This window comes from Elephas maximus, chromosome 21 (genome assembly GCF_024166365.1).
Source record: "Elephas maximus indicus isolate mEleMax1 chromosome 21, mEleMax1 primary haplotype, whole genome shotgun sequence".
NCBI classification, from domain to species: domain Eukaryota; kingdom Metazoa; phylum Chordata; class Mammalia; order Proboscidea; family Elephantidae; genus Elephas; species Elephas maximus.
Window position 1 is genome coordinate 65,123,050 of NC_064839.1, and position 19,416 is coordinate 65,142,465.

General features: G+C 43.8%; 1 protein-coding gene across 2 annotated transcripts in view; it reads right to left on the reverse strand.

Moving 5' to 3' along the window:
* Positions 1-19,035, reverse strand: part of SH3RF1 (SH3 domain containing ring finger 1) — a 208,915-nt gene extending 189,880 nt beyond the window's left edge. Inside the window, exons 1-2 of one of the 2 annotated variants that reach the window (XM_049864825.1) lie at positions 18,741-19,035; positions 16,701-17,182 (exon numbers count right to left, since the gene is read on the reverse strand). In XM_049864825.1, coding sequence (XP_049720782.1) covers positions 16,701-17,087 — 387 coding nt within the window. In that variant the 5' untranslated portion in view covers positions 17,088-17,182; positions 18,741-19,035. The remainder of the gene's footprint in view (positions 1-16,700; positions 17,183-18,740) is intronic. The other variant, XM_049864826.1, reaches the window with a different exon arrangement.
* Between the last annotated feature and the right edge of the window lie 381 nt (positions 19,036-19,416).

Here is a 19,416-nt window from a genome sequence, read left to right on the forward strand (position 1 = left end):
GGGGTCGGGGGGAGAGTAAGACCATATGAAATGCTGGAAATAGTTTATCAAGGACTGTGCTTAAAAGACAATTTAATAACGGAGAAAAACAAGAGATTTGCTAAGTAAATGTCACTCTGAATAAGCTCAGCAAATGAAAATTTGGGGCTTGAAATTTTTTACATATATTAATGTTTAATCTATGTGTTTAATGTTTTAAAAAACTCAAAGTTTTTTTTAAAGAGATTTTAAAACTAAGCAACTATGTAATCAGTAATTTCAGAATATTTTAAACCCTACAGAAATTGAATCTCCTTATAACACAGCTGGGACCAGTCCCTGGAGAAGGACATCATGCTTGGTGAAGCAGAGGGTCAGCGAAAGAGAGAAGGACCCTCAATGAGATGGATTGACACAGTGGTTGCTACAATGGGCTGAAGCATAACAATGATTGTCAGGATGGTGCAGGACTGGGCAGTGTTTCGTTCTGTTGTAAGTGGGGTTGCTATGAGTCTGAACTAACTCAGAGGCACTTAACAACAACAACATAACATAGCTAAGGAGCGCTGGTGACGCAGTGGCTGAAGCACTTGGCTGCTAAGTGAAAGGACGGCTTTTCATGCCCACCAGCTGCTCCTCGGGAGAAAGACGTGGCAGTCTGCTTCCATAAAGATTATAGCCTTGGAAACCCTATGGGGTGGTTCCACCCTGTCGAACATTAAAAGGTAATGTAGTGTAGGGCCACTTGCTACATTACATTTTAAAGAAATGACAGCTCGCTGTGCTGAATCATAAACAGAGAAAATGCAGTGTCTCAAAAGGATTTTTTTTCCTTGCAAAAATATTTTAATGTTTTTTTTTTAATTTCCTTCGGCTAACAGAAAAATGTTCAAACTGGACAGTCCTAACGCTTCAGCGCTCTATTTAATGTAACTTTAAAAATGCATTTGCATACCCTCATATTGCTCCCCTTTTCCACGTTTCATGACGCCAATAGCCTACTACTTAACTGCTCCTGTCAACCGGCTGAAAAGGCACCTCCAATCCCTTCCCAGCTACCCCTGCAGGGCTTGCTCACACAGCTATCTTTAAAATGGCTGTGTTTACAGCCACCCATATGTCCCCATTCATGAAGCAACTGCTCCAACCACAGTGGCAAACACCAATGCTGCAAGGGACTGCAAGGCTACAAAAAGGGTGACTGGCACTCGGAATTTTTGTTTTCAAGGTTACCACTTTCAGAAGTCTCTGGAAAAAAAAAATTAAGAGGGGAGAGGAAAGGTATGCATAGTCTTCACAATTTTAAGTTTTGGAAGGGTGAGGAGTCTAAGCTCCATAGTGAAGTAACTTTACTGGCAAACCTGTCTCCAGGTGTGATATTTCTATTACAAGTATACCTCACTATAAAAATCAGATGCCATCAAGTTGACTCTGACTTATGGCAACCCCGTGTGTGTCCAAGTAGAACTGTGCTCCGTGGGGTTTTTAATGGTTAATTTTTCATTAGATTGCCAGGCCTTCTGTCGAAGATGCCTCTGGGTTAAACTTGAACCGGCAGGGATTCCATACCTCATCACGCTCTGTTGCTATCTAAGAAGCATCCTATTGTGAATCCTCATGAAGAACCCTTCCACAAAATGAGTTACAAAGCCATCTGCCTTTTGACCTTAGAACAAAAAAGTCATGTTTGTCTAAGGAGTCCTGGTAGTCCAAAGGGTTAAGTGCTTGGCCGAAAACAGAAAGGCTGGCGGTTCTCATTTACCCAGGTACTCCGCAGCATACAGACTTGCTTCCGTAAAGATTACAGCCAAGAAAACCCTATGAAGTAGTTCTGCTGTCTCATGGGGTCGCTATGAGTTGGAATCAACTCGATGGCACACCAAAACAACAATACATTGTTTCACGTTTGCTTAAACCATGAGAAGTAATAGATCAGACAGGGGATGGATTAATAAACTGAGCGTGTGCCCGGAGAGTGGGGAAAAGCAGGCGTGCTTTCCGGCAGAGGTGGGGAGCTGGGTTAAGGGATGGGGGCATGAGGAGAGGGGTGTCAAGAGCAGCGAGACCACGAACATCAGAAAAACAGGCAGACGCAGAGCTGACAGATTACTCCTACCGCCATCTTATCCCTGTTTTTTATACTTCTGTTCTTGTTTTTCCCCTTCCCTGAGGCCAGAGACTAATTCTGGGGCAAAAAGGATAATCTGAGAAAACCACCTGAAAAACCAATTCAAGGAAGGAGTGCAGTGGCGCGTGAGTTCTCTTTCCTTCTTGTGCTCTCTGTTCTACCATTTCTCCCATCTTCCCCTGGAGCCACTTGTAAGATGCAGACCTTAGTTGCAGGACAGGGCAATGCACAGTGCTTAGAGTGCAAGAAAGTGAACAAACTTCAGACGCTCCACCCCAGCTGATGCTGGGGTCAGGGTTGAGGGGCAAGAGCAGAGAATCAGAGAGGGGGAGAAGGGGGCTTTTTCAGAGAGCTGCAGCAACAGCAAATCTATAGCCAAAGCAAAACTAGATTTTCTCTTTTTTCCTCCCTGTTCATCTAACCTTCCTTTTCCCGGCCCAGCCTGCAGCAACAGAACAATCTTCCCTCCTCTCATTTCGTTACCCAGTTGAGAAATAAGCAAGAGGGTTGGGGGAACAGTGACATAAGTGGGGGAAATGGGGAAAGAAACCGCCAGGGGTAACTAAAGAGAATGGACATTCACCAGGGTGTTTCCCACATGTAAGGGACCAAATTAACTAAGCTCATGGCCCCATTTGTATAGCTCTATATCCAAGCACTAACTACATGTTATGATCTTTTGAATTGCTTTTAACTTTCTTCGGTTCTTGTCACCCAAACGGAAATGACATATTCCTTTGTGACGAAGACTGGTAATTATTTTTATAATAACAATACCAACAGTGATACATCCATTTAGACTTTACAATTGTCTAAATGTTTACCTATCAAGTCTTGCCTTTATCCACGAGATTACCGATTAACAGGCAGAGCAAGCATTATCCCCATTCTTCAGGCCGTGGGGAAACAACACAGAGAAAGGGGTTAAGTAGACATATACTGTTGAGAGGATGTACAGCTAAGGATCCCATCTTAGTCATCTAGCACTGCTATAACAGAAATACCACAAGTGGATGGGTTTAACAAAGAGAAATTTATTTCTTCACCGTAAAGTAGGCTAAAAGTCCACATTCAGAGCAATACAGCTCCAGCAGAAGGCTTTCTCTCTCTGTGGGCCTTCTCATCAATCTTCCCCCGGACTAAGCACTTCTCCACGCAGGGACCCCAGATCCAAAGGACACACTCTGCTCCCAGCACTGTTTTCTTGGTGGTATGAGGTCCCCAACTCTCTGCTTGCTTCCTTTTCCTTTTATCTCTTGAGAGATAAAATGTGCTATAGGGCACACCCCAGGAAACTCCCTTTATGTTGGATCAGGGATGTGACCTGGTAAGGGTGTTACAACCCCACCTTAATCCTCTTTAATATAAAATTATAATCACAAAATGGAGGACAACCACAGAATACTAGGAAATCATGGCCCTACCAAGTAGATACACACATTTTTAGGGGGGCATAATTCAATCCATGACAGATCCCTAGAGGGTGATCTGAATTCACTTCATTCACTAAAGAAGCTTCTTTTGAGTATGTACTATGTGTCAGGTACTACGAAGAGTTCTCAAGAGTCAAAGATGAGTGAAGAAAATCACTCCCCCCGCCACCGCCCTGCAATGAGCTTACCCGTTGCCATCGAGTCGCTTCTGGCTCATAGCGACCCCACAGGACAGAGTAGAACTGTCCCATAGGGTTTTCAAGGAACAGCTGGCGGATTTGAACTGCTGACCTTTTGGTTAGTAGCTGAACACCTGAGGGTTTTGCATTTTTGTGCTGAAGACATGAAGCCCAGAGAAGCTATGAAGCCCACTGGTGGTGGCAGTGTTGAAGCCAGAGCCCATGCCTTCTGACCTCCCATACACACCAAGCTAAAGAGCGCTTTCTTGATCCACTATCACTGTAAAGGGGTTTCATTTGTCCCCTTTTCGTCAGGAAAAAAAAAAAAAGTAGCAAGGACAGCGAGGGGAGAAGAACTTCATCTAGCTACAACCTCCACTAGCTACAACCTGCTGTGCTGTCAGCAGCTTGAGGGCCCAGGTAGAATGTTTGCCAGTTAGAGTGTAGCAACGAGAGAGGGAAGGATGTGGGATCAGAGAGACTTAGAGAGATATCTTATCTCCATCACTTACTAGCTATGAGACTGTGGCCAAGTTATTTAACCTCTCTCAGCTATAGTTTCCACATCTGTAAAGTGAGAACAGTAGTAAATAATGCTTACTTGTAAATCACTGGAAACCCTGGCGGCGTTAAGTGCTACAGCTGCTGTCCAAAAGGTCAGCAGTTCGAATGCACCAGCTACTCCTTGGAAGCCCTATGGGGCACTGCTACCTTGTTCTGTAGGGTCGCTATCAGTCGGAATCAACTCCACAGCAACCAGTTTGGTTTTTGGTAGATCAAAGTGGTTACAGATGGAAAGCTACACTGTTAAATAAAAACAATGAACAATTTAACAACGTAATAATACATCGTTAAATTAAAAAAACTCAAGGTGCAGAACACCATGTATGATATTATCCTTTTTTTTTTTTTTTAAAGAAAATGCCATAAATCTCTTCACAGTGGTCATCCCTGGGGATTGGGAATAGACAGGTGGAGAGACTGGAAGCTTTGTATTTTCTCCTTTACATCCTTTTCTACCATTCCCTTTAACTTTTAAAAGAGAAAGAAAAATACTATACAGATATTTAAAAAGAATGAAGCTTGATAATTCAATTAATTGTATGCTTATAATACATGTACTTTTCTGTGTGTACATTGTACTTTAAAACTGAGGTTTTTTTTTTTTTAATGAGGCAGATCTATCTGCTCAGACGTATAAAGAATTCCCAAATGAAACAGCACATCATCGAATAGGTTGACTATAAAATTTAATTTATATTAAAAACCAAAAAACTACATATACTTATATACATGTAAATGGATATGAAAAGATCTGGAAGGATATATACACTTTATGCCACATACTTCTATATTGCTGACTTTTTAACAACCAGAATTTTTTAGGTACTAATTTTGAAATTTACACTTTTTAAATTTTTAAGTAGTAACATTTAACCCCAGAGGGTTGCTCTTCAGAGCTATATGAGGTAACAGTTACATAACACTGCATGTGATATAAAAGAATCATTAAGTCATTAAAGCATTCCTTTATTTAAAATTACCAGTTACTACACACCACAGACTCTATGCCCTATCCCTGCCTTCCGCCCCAGCAAAACAGGAATAGAAGGAAAATTCCTCTATATAATAAAGGGCATTTACACAAATCCAACAGCCAGCATCATCCTAAATGGAGAGATTCTGAAAACATTCTCCTTGAGAACAACAGGAACCAGACAAGGATGCCCCTTATCACCACCCTTATTCAAGATTGTACTGGAGGTCCTAGCCAGAACAATTAGACTAGATAAAGAAATAAAGGGCATCCAGATCAGTAAGGAAGGAGTAAAAGTATCTCTATTTGCAGATGACAAGATTTTATATGCTGAAAATCCTAAAGAATCTTCAAAAAACTACTGAAACTAATAGAAGAGTTCAGCAGAGTATGTGGACACAAGATAATGTACAAAAATCATTTGGATTCCTCTACATCAACAAAAAGAACATCGAAGAGGAAATCACCAAATCAATACCATTCACAGTAGCCCCCAAGAAGATAAAATACTTAGGAATAAATCTTATCAAGATGTAAAAGACCTATACAAAGAAAACTACAAAGTACTAGTGCAAGAAACTAATAATGACCTACATAAATGGAAAAACATAACTTGCTCATGGATAGAAAGACTTAACATAGTAAAAATGTCTATTCTACCAAAAGCCATCTATACATACAACGCACTTCTGATCCAAATTCCAATGACATTTTTTAATGTGATGGAGAAACAAATCACCAACTTCATATGGAAGGGAAAGAAGCCCCGGATAAGTAAAGCATTACTGAAAAAGAAGAAGAAAGTGGAAGGCCTCACTCTACCTAATTTTAGAACCTATTATACAGCCACAGTAGTCAAAACAGCCTGGTACTGGTATAACAACAGGCACATAGACCAATGGAACAGAATTGAGAACCCAGATATAAATCCATCCACATATGAGCAGCTGATATTTGACAAAGGCCCAGTGTCAGTTCATTGGGAAAAAGATAGTGTTTTTAACAAATGGTGCTGGCATAACTGGATATTCATTTGCAAAAAAATGAAACAGGACCCATACCTCACACCATGCACAAAAACTAACTCCAAGTGGATCAAAGACCTAAACATAAAGACTAAAACGATAAAGATCATGGAAGAAAAAATAGGGACAACGTTAGGAGCCCTAATACAAGGCATAAACAGAATACAAAACTTTACCAAAAATGATGAAGAGAAACCCGATAACTGGGAGCTCCCAAAAATCAAACACCTATGCTCATCTAAAGACTTCACCCAAAGAGTAAAAAGACCACCTACAGACTGGGAAAGAATTTTCAGCTATGACATCTCAGACCAGCGCCTGATCTCTAAAATCTATATGATTCTGTTAAAACTCAACCACAAAAAGACAAACAACCCAATCAAAAAGTGGGCCAAGGATATGAACACGCACTTCACTAAAGAAGACATTGAGGCAGCTAACAGATACATGAGAAAATGCTCTTGATCACTAGCCATTAAAAAAAGCCATTAGAGAAACGCAAATTAAAACTACGAGATTCCGTCTCACTCCAACAAGGCTGGCATTAATCCAAAAAACACAAAATAATAAATGTTGGAGAGGCTGCGGAGAGATTGGAACTCTTATACACTGCTGGTGGGAATGTAAAATGGTACAACCACTTTGGAAATCTATCTGGCGTTTTCTTAAAAAGTTAGAAATAGAACTACCATACAACCCAGAAATCCCACTCCTCGGAATATACCCTAGAGAAATAAGAGCCTTCACACGAACAGATATATGTACACCCATGTTTATTGCAGCTCTGTTTACAACCGCAAAAAACTGGAAGCAACCAAGGTGTCCATCAATGGATGAATGGTTACATAAATTGTGGTATATTCACAGAATGGAATACTACGCACCGATAAAGAACAGTGAGGAATCTGTGAAACATTTCATAACATGGAGGAACCTGGAAGGCATTATGCTGAGTGAAATGAGTCAGAGGCAAAAGGACAAATATTGTATAAGACCACTATTATAAGATCTTGAGAAATAGTATAAACTGAGAAGAACACATACTTTTCTGGTTACGAGGAGGGGAGGGAGGGAGGGTGGGAGAGGGTTATTTACTGATTAGCTAGTAGATGAGAACTACTTTAGGTGAAGGGAAGGACAATAATGAATACACGGACGGTCAGCTCAACTGGACTGGACCAAAAGCAAAGAAGTTTCTGGGATAAACTGAATGCTTCAAAGGTCTGCGGAGCAAGGGCGGGGGTCTGGGGACTATGGCTTAAGGGGACTTCTAAGTCAATTGGCAAAATAATTCTAGTATGAAAACATTCTGCATCCCACTTTGAAATGTGGCGTCTGGGGTCTTAAATGCTAACAAGCGGCCATCTAAGATGCATCAATTGGTTTCAACCCACCTGGATGAAACGAGAATGAAGAATACCAAGGTCACAGGATAACTATGAGCCCAAGAGACAGAAAGGGCCACATGAACCAGAGACTTACATCATCCTGAGACCAGAAGAACTAGATGGTGCCCGGCCACAACCGATGACTGTCCTGACAGGGAGCACAACAGAGAACCCCTGAAGGAGCAGGAGATCAGCGGGATGCAATCCCCAAATTCTCATAAAAAGACCAGACTTAATGGTCTGACTGAGACTAGAAGGACCCCAGTGATCATGGCCCCCTGACCTTCTGTTGGCCCAGGACAGGAACCATTCCCAAAGACAACTCATCAGACATGGAAGGGACTGGACAATAGGTTGGAGAGAGATGCTGACAAAGAGTGAGCTACTTCTATCAGGTGGACACTTGAGACTGTGTTGGCATCTCCTGTCTGGTGGGAAGATAGGAGGGTAGAGAGCGTTAGAAACTGGAAAAATTGTCACAAAAGGAGAGACTGGAAGGAGGGAGAGGGCTGACTCATTAGGGGGAGAGTAAGTGGGAGTATGGAGTAAGGTGTATATAAGCTTATATGTGACAGACTGACTTGATTTGTAAATTTTCACTTAAAGCACAATAAAAATTATTTAAAAAAAAAAAAGACCTACGTAAGTGGAAAAACATACCTTGCTGATGGATAGGAAGACTTAACATTGTAAAAACGTCTGTTCTACTAAAAGCCATCCATAGATACAATGCAATTCCGATCCAAATTCCAATGACATTTTTTTAATGAGATGGAGAAACAAATCACCAACTTCATATGGAAGGGCAAGAGACCTCAAATAAGTAAAGCATTACTGAAAAAGAACAATGTGGGAGGCCTCACTGTACCTGATTTTAAAACCTATTATATCGCCCAGTAGTCAAAACAGCCTGGTACTGGTACAACAACAGATACATACATCACTGGAACAGAATTGAGAATCCAGATATAAATCCATCCACATACAAGCAGCTGATTTTTAACAAAGGCCCAAAGTTAGTTAAATGGGGAAAAGACAGTCTTTTTAACAAATGGTGCTGGCATAACTGGATATCCACCTGCAAAAAAAAGAAACAAGACCCATACCACACTCCATGCACAAAAACTAACTCAAAATGGATCAAAGACCTAAATATAAAATCTAAAACGATAAAGATCATGGAAGAAAAAAGAGAGACAACATTAGCAGCCCTAACACATGGCATAAAGAGTACATAAAACATTACTAAAAATGCAGAAGAAAAACCAGATAACTGGGAGCTCCTAAAAATCAAACGCCTATGCTCATCCAAAGACTTCACCAGAAGAGTAAAAAAAGACTACCTAAAGACTTGGAAAAAGTTTTTAGCTATGACATTTCGGATCAGTGTCTGGTCTTTAAAATCTACATGATTCTGCAAAAACTCAACTACAAAAAGACAAACAACCCAATTAAAAAATGGGCAAAAGATATGAACACACACTTCACTAAACAAGTCGTTCAGGCTGCTAACAGATACATGAGGAAACACTCACAATCATTAGCCATTAGAGAAACGCAAATCAAAACTACAATGAGGTTCCATCTCACTCCAACAAGGCTGGCATTAATTCAAAAAGCACATAATCATAAATACTGAAGATGTTCTGGAGAGACTGGAACACTAATACACTGCTGGTGGGAATGTAAAATGGTACAACCACTTCGGAAATCGATTTGACGCTTCCTTTAAAAACTAGAAATAGAACTACCATATGATCCAGCAATCCCACTCCTTGGAATATATCCTAGAGAAATGAGAGCCTTTACACGAACAGATACATGCACACCCATGTTCACTGAAGCACTGTTTACAACAGCAAAAAGGTGGAAGCAACCAAGATGCACATCAATGGATGAATGGATGAATAAATTATGGTATATTCACACAATGGAATACTACGCATGAATAAAGAACAATGATGAATCCATGAAACATTTCATAACATGGAGAAATCTGGAAGACAGTATGCTGAATGAAATTAGTCAGTTGCAAAAGGACAAATATAAGACCACTATTTTAAAAACTGGAGAAGTAGTTTAAACAGAGAAGAAAACATTCTTTGATGGTTACAAGAGGTGGGAGAGGGGTATTCACTAATTAGATAGTCACAAAAACCAAGCCCAGTGCCTTCAGATTAGATAGTAGATAAGTTTTATTTTAGGTGAAGGGAAAGACAGCACACAATACAGTAGAGGTCAACACAACTGGACTAAACCGAAAGCAAGGAAGTTTCCTGAATAAACTGAATGCCTCAAAGGCCAGCGTAGCAGGGGCTGGGGTTTGGGGACCATGGCTTTAGGGGACATCTAAGTCAATTAGCATAAAATCTTTTAAGACAACTTTCTGTATCCCACTTTGGAGACTGGCATCTGGGGTCTTAAACGCTAGCAAGTGGCCATCTAAGATGCATCAATTGGTCTCAGTCCACCTGGAGCAAGGAAGAATGAAGAACATAAAAGACACAAGGTAATTACAAGCCTAAGAGACAAAGAACCACATAAACCAGAGACTACATCAGCCTGAGACCAGAAGAACTAGATGGTGCCCGAACAACAGTTGACTGCACTGATGGGGAACACAACAGAGAACCCCTGAGGGAGCAAGAGAGCGGTGGGATGCAGACCCCAAATTCTCGTAAAAAGACCAGACTTAATGGTCTGGCTGGGACTAGAAGGACCCTGGAGGCCATGGTCCCCAGCCCTTCTGTTAGCCCAAGATAGGAACCATTCCCAAAGCCAACTCTTCATACAGGGATTGGGCTGGGAAATGATACTGGTGAAGAACGAGCCTCTTGGATCAAGTAGACACATGAGACTATGTTGGCATCTCCTGTCTAGAGGGGAGATGAGAGGGCTGAGGGCACCAGAAGCTCCCCAAATGGACATGAGGAGAGAGAGTAGAGGGAAGGACTGTGCTATCTCATTAGGGGGAGAGCAATTAGGAGTGTATAGCAATGTGTATGTAAATTTTTGTATGAGAGACTGACCTGATTTATAAACTTTCCTTAAAGCACAATATAAATTAATTAAAAAAAAAAAATGTCTGCAACAAACCTGGGATGACCAAAAAATAAGCCAAAAAACCTTACCTTTTATTATTTTGACTTGGTCATTGTGAAACATCAAGAAGTCTTCCTCATCCAAACCACCACTTTAAATGTCTTGCCTAGGTCCAAACCAAACCCAAACTCATTGCCACTGAGTCAATTCCAACTCAAAGCAACCCTACAAAACACAGCAGAACTGTCCATAGGCTGCTGACCTTTTGGTTAGCAGCCAACCTTTTATCCACTGCGCCACCAGGGCCCCATGCTTAGGTCCAGTGTGGGTTAATACCAACCCTTGTCTCCACCTGTAGAGATGTTAGTCCCTTTTACAGTCAGTGTCTGTACTGACCCTTCCACACCAAGGGACCATGGCATGTCCCGCCATGTCCCTGTCCACTCTAATCCACACTCACTCCTCTCTCTGACCATCCACTTAACCCAGCGGCCACTCAACATGAACTGCATGATACACTCTTATTCTCTATGTCATCCCAGGGTTTGGCGCTTCACTATATGCCACCTTATTTGCTGTTCCTTATGTGCTTCACACCCCAAAACGTAAGCTCTTTTTGAACAGAAATACGCATTAATGCACCTTTATCCCAGTATACAGTAAGAGGTCCTCCACAAGTACCTGTTCACTGATCGGATGTCAAAGATGGCCCATGGGGCCACTCGCAGCCAGCAATAGCTTTCCACACCTTACCAAGAACAACTCTGCTGTCTTGCCTTTCTCCCCATCCTTCCCTCAATGCTCTTTCTTCTGCCCTTCCTTCGGTAATGCCTTAACTCGCTGCCATCGAGTCCATTCCAACTCATGGTGACCCCAAGTGTTACAAAGTAGAACCGAGCTCCATAAAATTTTCTTGGCTGTAACCTTTACGGAAGCTGATCATCAAGGCTTTCTTTCGTGGTGCCACTGGGTAGGTTTGAACCAACAACTTTCTGGTTGGGAGCCAAGTACAAACCGTTTGCACCACCCAAGGATCCTTGGGTAACGCCTTAGACACCACTAAATTCTATAAGGTGCGCCCTCCACGCTCCAGTTACAGCAGCATCGCACTTGTCAGGGCTAATAAAGGAGTGGTAGTAATTCTCCTCTCCCGACATCTCCTCCTCCCTCCCCCAAACCTTCAGTGTATCTGGTATGTGATCACGTAGACCTCAGTTTTCTTGTAACACACCTATTTATGAAACTGTGGCTATCAGGCAATTTGGGCAGTTGGGGGGGACTAACAGCCTCTCAAGGTTGTATTCCACCACAGGAGTTAAGAGCACAGAAGCGCTGGGCCACTGCAGGTCTATAGGGAAAACCAGGACTCCAGGAATCGGCACTGGACCGAGGCAGCTCAGGGGCTCCCCTTCAGGAGCGTGTCCACAGTCAGCAAAGGGGAACGGGAGAGAAAGGAGGGGTGAAACGAAGGTACACTCAGCATCGCACTGGACTGGAAATTTTGCCTGTGTGCACCCACATCTAGAGTTCCCTCCACCTCTCAATCCTTTGATGCCAAGCTCCAGTCCCATTTCTGATCTGAAGGCCTGCTGATGATCTTTGATCTGTCTTTCCAATGACTGGTCTTTCCATTCCCCAATGCAAGGCATTTACCATCTACTCCACTCATACGACCCTGAACTCCACGCGGCCTGGTGGTAGCTCTCGATTAGGCTTGCACACGTGGCCTCTTCTTACATCACTTACCTCATTCCTTGCTTAGTTCACACTCATTTTCTGCCAGTTTCTCCAAGGGGCCATGCCCCCTCCTTCCTTAGGGAAGGGCCTTTGGAATGCTCTTCCTCTCTGCCCCTTCCCCTGCCCAGTCCCCTTTCTCCTAATCAATATCTATTCACACGTATGATCTCAGCTCAAACGCCTTTCCCTCGAGGAAGCTTTTGAAGACCACACATACACAGTCACCATGAGGCTAAACCTGGTCCCTCTTCTAGCCTGTCTCCTCCGTGCCCGTCACAGCACTTACACATTTAATTATATATGTGCGTTGTTATTTTATTATTGTTTGTCTCTCCCCCTAGACTGACCACACTCTCTGGAGCTCAGAAGCAGGACGATAAGCAGGATCTGTGGCTGGTTTTCTCCGTCATTATCTAGGGTCGCTATGACTCAGAATCGACTCAGTGGCAATGGGGGTTATCTACTCAGCATCTAGTGCGGTGCCTGGCACCCTGTAAGTGTTCAATAAACATTTGTTAAATAAAGGAAAGAAAAGTATAAATTAGTGAGATCAAAGGTCACAGAATACATTTTTGCTGAATAAATTCACTTCGAACCCATTGCCTTCGAGCTAATTCTGACTCACAGCAGCCCTCTAAGGACAGAGTAGAACAGCCCCCATAGGGTTTCCAAGGAGTGGCTGGTGAATTTGAACTGCCAACCTTTTGGTTAACAGTCAAGCTCTTAATCACTATGCCACCAGGGTTCTTTCTATTCACTTTGAGGTAGAAATCAAACCAAACCAAACCCATTGCTGTTGAGTCAATTCCAATTCCGTGCAACTTTACAGGACAGAGTAGAACTCCCTCATAGGGTTTCCAAGGAGTGGCTGGTGGATTTGAACTGCCGACCTTTTGGTCAGCAGCCGAATGCTGAACCACTCCACCACCAGGGCTCCCTCTGAGGTAGAGGCAGTGTGAAATCATTAAATAATGATGTCTTCTATAATAGATAGATACACAGATCTTAAGCCAAAGGAACCACACAGAGAAGGCAGAAATTTAACTATTCTATTAGGGCGTAAGTTTGTAGGAACCACTTAAACGTGTTTTCCACATGTAATTTTGTAATATATATTTATATATATTTTAAGTGGAGCTAACACTTGAACAGTTAACCACAACTTAAATCTCCTAGGAGCCATATTACTACCTTCTGCAGTTACACGTTCAGTCCATTGAAACAGGTATCTGCAGTCAGCTTCTCCAGGTGCTTCATTCCCTGCTTGACTTTGGCCAAAAACCAACAGGAATTCTTCCACTTAAGTCAGTAACTGACGAATTCCCATGCTAGCTCCAACCCCAACACTCTTTCATTTTCTCCTCCGTAGTAGGCAGGAAACACTAAAATTCTGGAAACAAGATGTGTGTCACACTTTGGAAATGTTCAGATCTGCTGATAATACTCAATCGACCTGGGCTAAGTGCATGAGGGAGCCAGATGGTAACGATTCTAATGTTAGATAGAACATAACTACTAAACTGAAGCAACATTCCACATGTTATCACTTTCGGCTCTGCACCACACGTGGAAGCAGGCTCACCACACCACGTGGTCATGTCAGAGCATCTAAGGGAAGAGGACGTGTGTGTGGGATTGACAAGGGTCACCCGCCTCAGCGAAATATCCAAAAGAGTGCATTACAGCCTCTGTGTAGCCGTATGTTATGGACTTCTTACTTTTCAAAAGGTATACTTTCTAGAATGTGTTCATCTTTCAGATACTGGAGCTACATGTACAGCGTTAGTTTCTCTGAATACCTGAAAGCAAAAGGGACTGGTAAATGAGTAATTATTTTAGACTAGAGAAGAGGTCGGTCGGAGCCCTGATAGCGCAACAGTTAAGCTCTCAGCTGCTAACTGAAAGGTTGGTGATTCAAATCCATCCAGCAGCTCCGCAGGAGAAAGACCTGATGACTGGCTCGCATAAAGATCCCAGACTAGAAAGCCCTATGGGGCCGTTCTGCTCTGTCACATGGGATCACTACGAGTGAGAACCGACTCAGGGCACCTAACAACAACAGAGAAAAGGCTCTTCTTTTAATGAGTATTGCAAATTTTGCATCAAACTCAGGATGGTTTTGCTTGTTTGCTAATTTTGTCAGACTTATCTCTTGTTTTATCCACTTCAAATATTTCACCCAAATGATACACCTCAAGTTCAGCTGGACTTCTGGGCTAGTAATCTTTCCCACACCAAAGAGACAGGAAGTAAGGTAGGAAAATCAGATAAACCGGAAAAATAATACTGGCATGATCAAAACTGCAAAACAATTTACTTACAAAAAGTAAAGCTCAGTTTTGGGAGCTCAGAAGTTCACATAAATGAGAATTAATTTTTACACAGCACTGCACAGTCTCTACACCAGAAAGAAAACCTGAAATTCCAAGGATGTTAAGTTGAATGTTTGAGACTTCTTCTCAAATTCCTTTTTATCAGTCATCAAATATTCAACGCATTCCTCACAACAGATAAGGCAATGTGTCAACAACTAAGATACTTCTATTCATAGCCAGAAGCTATGTCCACCCCAGGCTAATTAACAGAGAAACGAAAACCTCTCCAAAGAAGTAAACATACCCCTTCATTAAGCTAAGCAGACCAGCTTCTGAGTCAGGAGTCTCAGAAGTGATCAACTTGGTTACAAGTTCTGCAGTTAAAATATTCATGAGTCCCCATATACTAATCAAGGCACCAATAAACTCCAGAAAATAAAGAAAATCTAAGAAACCATTAAAAGCAGGCCAGTGTACTTGTTTCACAACATGTGGGCTCCAAATATGGAAAGAAAACCTCCCTAACCCGAAGTTCTATCTTTTTTTAAAAAAATGAAAAAAAAATTAAACAGGAATCAAAAGGAATCTGACAGTCTAGTGATGAAACTATTTTCTAGTGATCAGCGTCTTCTAGTGATACAAATGCTTTCCAAACTTCACATCTAGTGATGTAAACACTTTGTCATTTGTGAATAAATGATGAGCCTGAGAGGGAAGTAAGAAAATGTTATAAGGGAAGCCACTCCGCTGAAGCTGTCTGATTAGCCACATCTGTGAATTTATGTGGCCCAGCGGTTAAAAGACACGGCTCCTAACCAAAAGGACGGCAGTTCGAATCCACCAGCCAGCCACTCCTTGGAAACTCTATGGGGCAGTTCTACTCTGTCCTTTAGGGTCACTATGAGTCGGAATCGACTCGAGACAGTGGGCAGCGTCATCCCACTGGGTAAATACTAAGCAGTCACTTAATCTCATCTTGAATAACTGTTCTTTAAAATTGGGCTTGACCAATTTGGCCAATTATCAAAACTGCTTCTTCCAACAAAAAATGGAGTGTTTTAATTATCTGACCTCTGTGACTAGTTTTTTTTTTTTTTTTTTACAAAAATGAGAAAAAAATCGTGTCTTATTGGGCAGCCATCACCCACAACATAATTCAGGTTCATTCAGAAAATCAAGGCTTACCTTCTGGGGATTTAAGATATGGTAACTGTCCAAATATTAGTTTCACTCAAAAATTATTTCAACCCAAACCCAAAGCCCAAGAAAAGTCATTTTGATGGAAACATTTCATTTCACTCCCTGTAAAACCCAACAGGAGGCTAGATTCTCTGCTGTTTTAGTGCAGTTCTGAATGACATTTGGTTGCTATGGCAATGAAACTCCGCTACCTGTAGCCATGATTTGTTAAGAATTCCTCCAACCAGTAAATTCTGTGCTCTGCATTCATAAAACCAATAGAATGGCTCTCAGCAACATAATTAAATTAAGCATTGATTTCCTACTTATGGTTCACACATATATACATATTTATAACACATATATACATATGTACACATACATACACAATCATGATTCTCCAAACTCTATCAAAAGGGGGTAAAACCACACCAAACTTCCATTTTAAAAACGGGTGCAAAAAAACTGCCATATTTTAGATTTTACTGAATAATTGTTACCTATTTCCCAAAATTTATCTTTAAACTAATAGAGACTGTCTGGAATTTTAAAAACAAGAAAATGTATTATTTCTATTTATTTATTATTTAGATTCCATCTCACTCCCCCCCCACCCCACCCACACACACACAAAAAAAATTCCCGGGGTGTCATTTACAAAAATGAGCTGATTCAGAAAATATCCAACTAAAGGGTAAAGAGAAAAATGTGGTCATCTCCCTCTTTATCCACCAAAGGGCTTCCTGCAGACTACTCACCCTCACCGGGGGACTCCAGGCTTGGACCCTCGGCTGCTGTCCACCTTGCGAGTTCTGCAGATCTTTTGTGCTACACACAGTGCTGCTCTGAGCCCTTAATGCATTTGTGCAGTTTGTCCCACCGCCCCCACCAGGGCCAGGTTTCCAAGGTCTCTGTTTGATGCCATCCAGAAGTCTGACCAGCAGGATGTTACTAGGAAGCTCCTCAACACCCGAGCCAACAAGAGTCCTGCATTCAGGGCATCTGAGTTCATTTCGGGAACCAACGATCCCCAACAAACATCGTTTGCAAAACGTGTGCTGACAAGGCAAGACTTTTGCAGAAGCATCAAGCCGCTCTAGACACACCGGACACTCCAGAAGATCCAACAAGGCAGATTCATCCATCTTTATCTAGTTTACTGAGAAAAACGCTTCAGAAACGTTCATAGCTGTCTGCATCCCTTAAAACGACTCATGTAACATCCATTTCAGAGTTTGCTCTGGGGTCATGGGGAGAGAGGTTTGAGAAAGAAAGAAAAATTAGTATTGTCACAGGGGAAGAAAGCTCACAAAGGGGCCAAGAACCAAAAAGGACACAAAAGTGCTTCCTCTGAATAGTCCAAATTACTTGAGAATCTGGGTCCTAAACTCCAAAAGAGAACAATTAAAAACAAAATAGGTCTTTTAAACAATTCAAAATTAATCGCTAAAGCTATTTAGGAGTTCAGCGTTCAGATATAGCTGCTAAGTACCATGCAGAAGGGTTTCTGCAAGAAATAGGATTTATGAAATGGAGTAAAGAACATAATTTCTTCAGCTTTCAACGTGATATTAGTTGCATTAATAAAGTCCTCAACTCATATGAGGTGAACAGAAGCAACTGAAAGTTTCCTCTACCTCAAATTACTTTTAAATCCAACAAAGTCCACAATTTTCAAGCCACTTTAGTGTTCAAGAAACTGTGCCTGGTGACTGCTTACCAGAAATAGTCCCAATACTAAATACATATGTTTCTTCACTGGTCTCAAAAGTAGGACTGTTTAATCGTGCCCAACCAAAAAGACCTGAAGGTTGACAATTCTAAAGGACACAATCAAAGATTTGCTTGAAAGCCGCTAAAAGACAAAAGCAACCTTCAGGGCAGCGGCTGACAAAATCTGAAAAAGATCTCTGAACAGCCTGTCCTAATCCCATTCACAAAATCTGGCAAAATTATCACCAGAAGAATTTGACAATGGAATGCTGGGCTGAAAACTATGAGCATAATATGAAAATAGGGCCATTCAGGAAAAAGCCTTTAAACCAGTTACTGCGCCGCTCTCTCTGCAACAAAATAAATGCTAATGCTTTGGAGAAAAAGGGCAAAAAGATTTTGATGAAAGCATTAACAGCCGTTCTTGGCAAAGTCGGGGCGGAGGGAGCTCCAAGGCTGCGCCCCTCTCTCCCATGCTGCCTGCAAGCACAGGTATTCCAGACCCCGCAGAGAGGCGCGGCGGCCGCGGCAGACACACCCCGGAGCCAGGTGTCGCCCGTACACGGCGGGGGAGGGGGGGTCCCAGGCTGGTGCTGCGGGCAAGAGGGGGACGCGGCTGGCTGGTTCAGGAGCCGGGATGTTATTTAACAGCCTCATCTACGCCTCCCCTTCGGTCAGGCCGGGGACGAAAATCCCCCCACACGACTGCTGGAAGTTTTCAAGGACTTAAAAAAAAATTGCGCAGTCTTAAGTTGTGAAACTAGCCCCGCAAAGTGCCATGGGGACGCAGATCTGTGACCCTGCAGAGATGAAGCGGGAGTGCCCTGAGAGCCCGGCCCATCCGGGGAGCTGGGGGTGCTGGGCTGCGCCCGCGGAGACAGCGGCACGGAGCCTGGACAGTCCCCTGCCCGCAGAAGGCAGCGAGGCCGCGGGCTCCGCTCCAGCAGGTCCCGGCTCCGACCCTCGCGGACCCGGGTGGTGGGAGCGAGAGACCGAGCACCGCGCGGGGGTCCGGAGACGCCCCGACCCCGCGCCTCCTCCCGCCCCGCGCCTCCTCCCGGCCCCGCGCCTGCCGCGCGCCCTACCTCGCGCCTCGGCTGGTCCTCTTTGTTCGCGGCCCCGCAGCGACGACGGCGGCCGATGCAGATGCCGCTCGCAGTGCCTCTGACGCCGCGCGGCACCGGAGCCTCCTCTCGGCCGCCCCCCTCACGCGCGCACACACGCCGCCGCCGCCGCCGCCCACTTTCCCAGCCAAGGAGGGCGGAGGAGGGGAGGAGGAGGCTGGCTGCTGCCGGCGCCCGGGGCGCAAGGGGCGGCCCCGCGACACAGCGCCTCCCCTCGGAGCGGCGCGGCACCCCGGGCGGCCGCGCGCCGCGCCTCCCTCCGCGCCGAGGTACCTGCGCGCGCTACTTCGCGGCCCCTGGGCGGAAGGGCGGTGGCGGCCTAAGGGGGCGCGGGGGGCGGGGGAAAGAGTCCGGGAAGCGGGGCCCCAGGGCAGGGCGAGAAGGAAGGTTTGGAGGCGGACGCCTTTCCCGGAGGAAAACGCACTTGAAAAATGGAGCAGTCGGAGGGGGAGCGCGTTGGCAGTGGCGGCTGAGTGCAGAAGGAGGGGGCCACGGGGGATGGGGAGGCCCGTTTCCCTCCTGCCTTGCGGTGCTCGGCGCCCCGGCACGGACTCATCTGGCCCGGACTGGCCGCGGCGTGGGAGGGCCTCGTCCGGCGGGAACCGACCCAGCTTTGCTTTGCGTCTGTTCGCCCAGC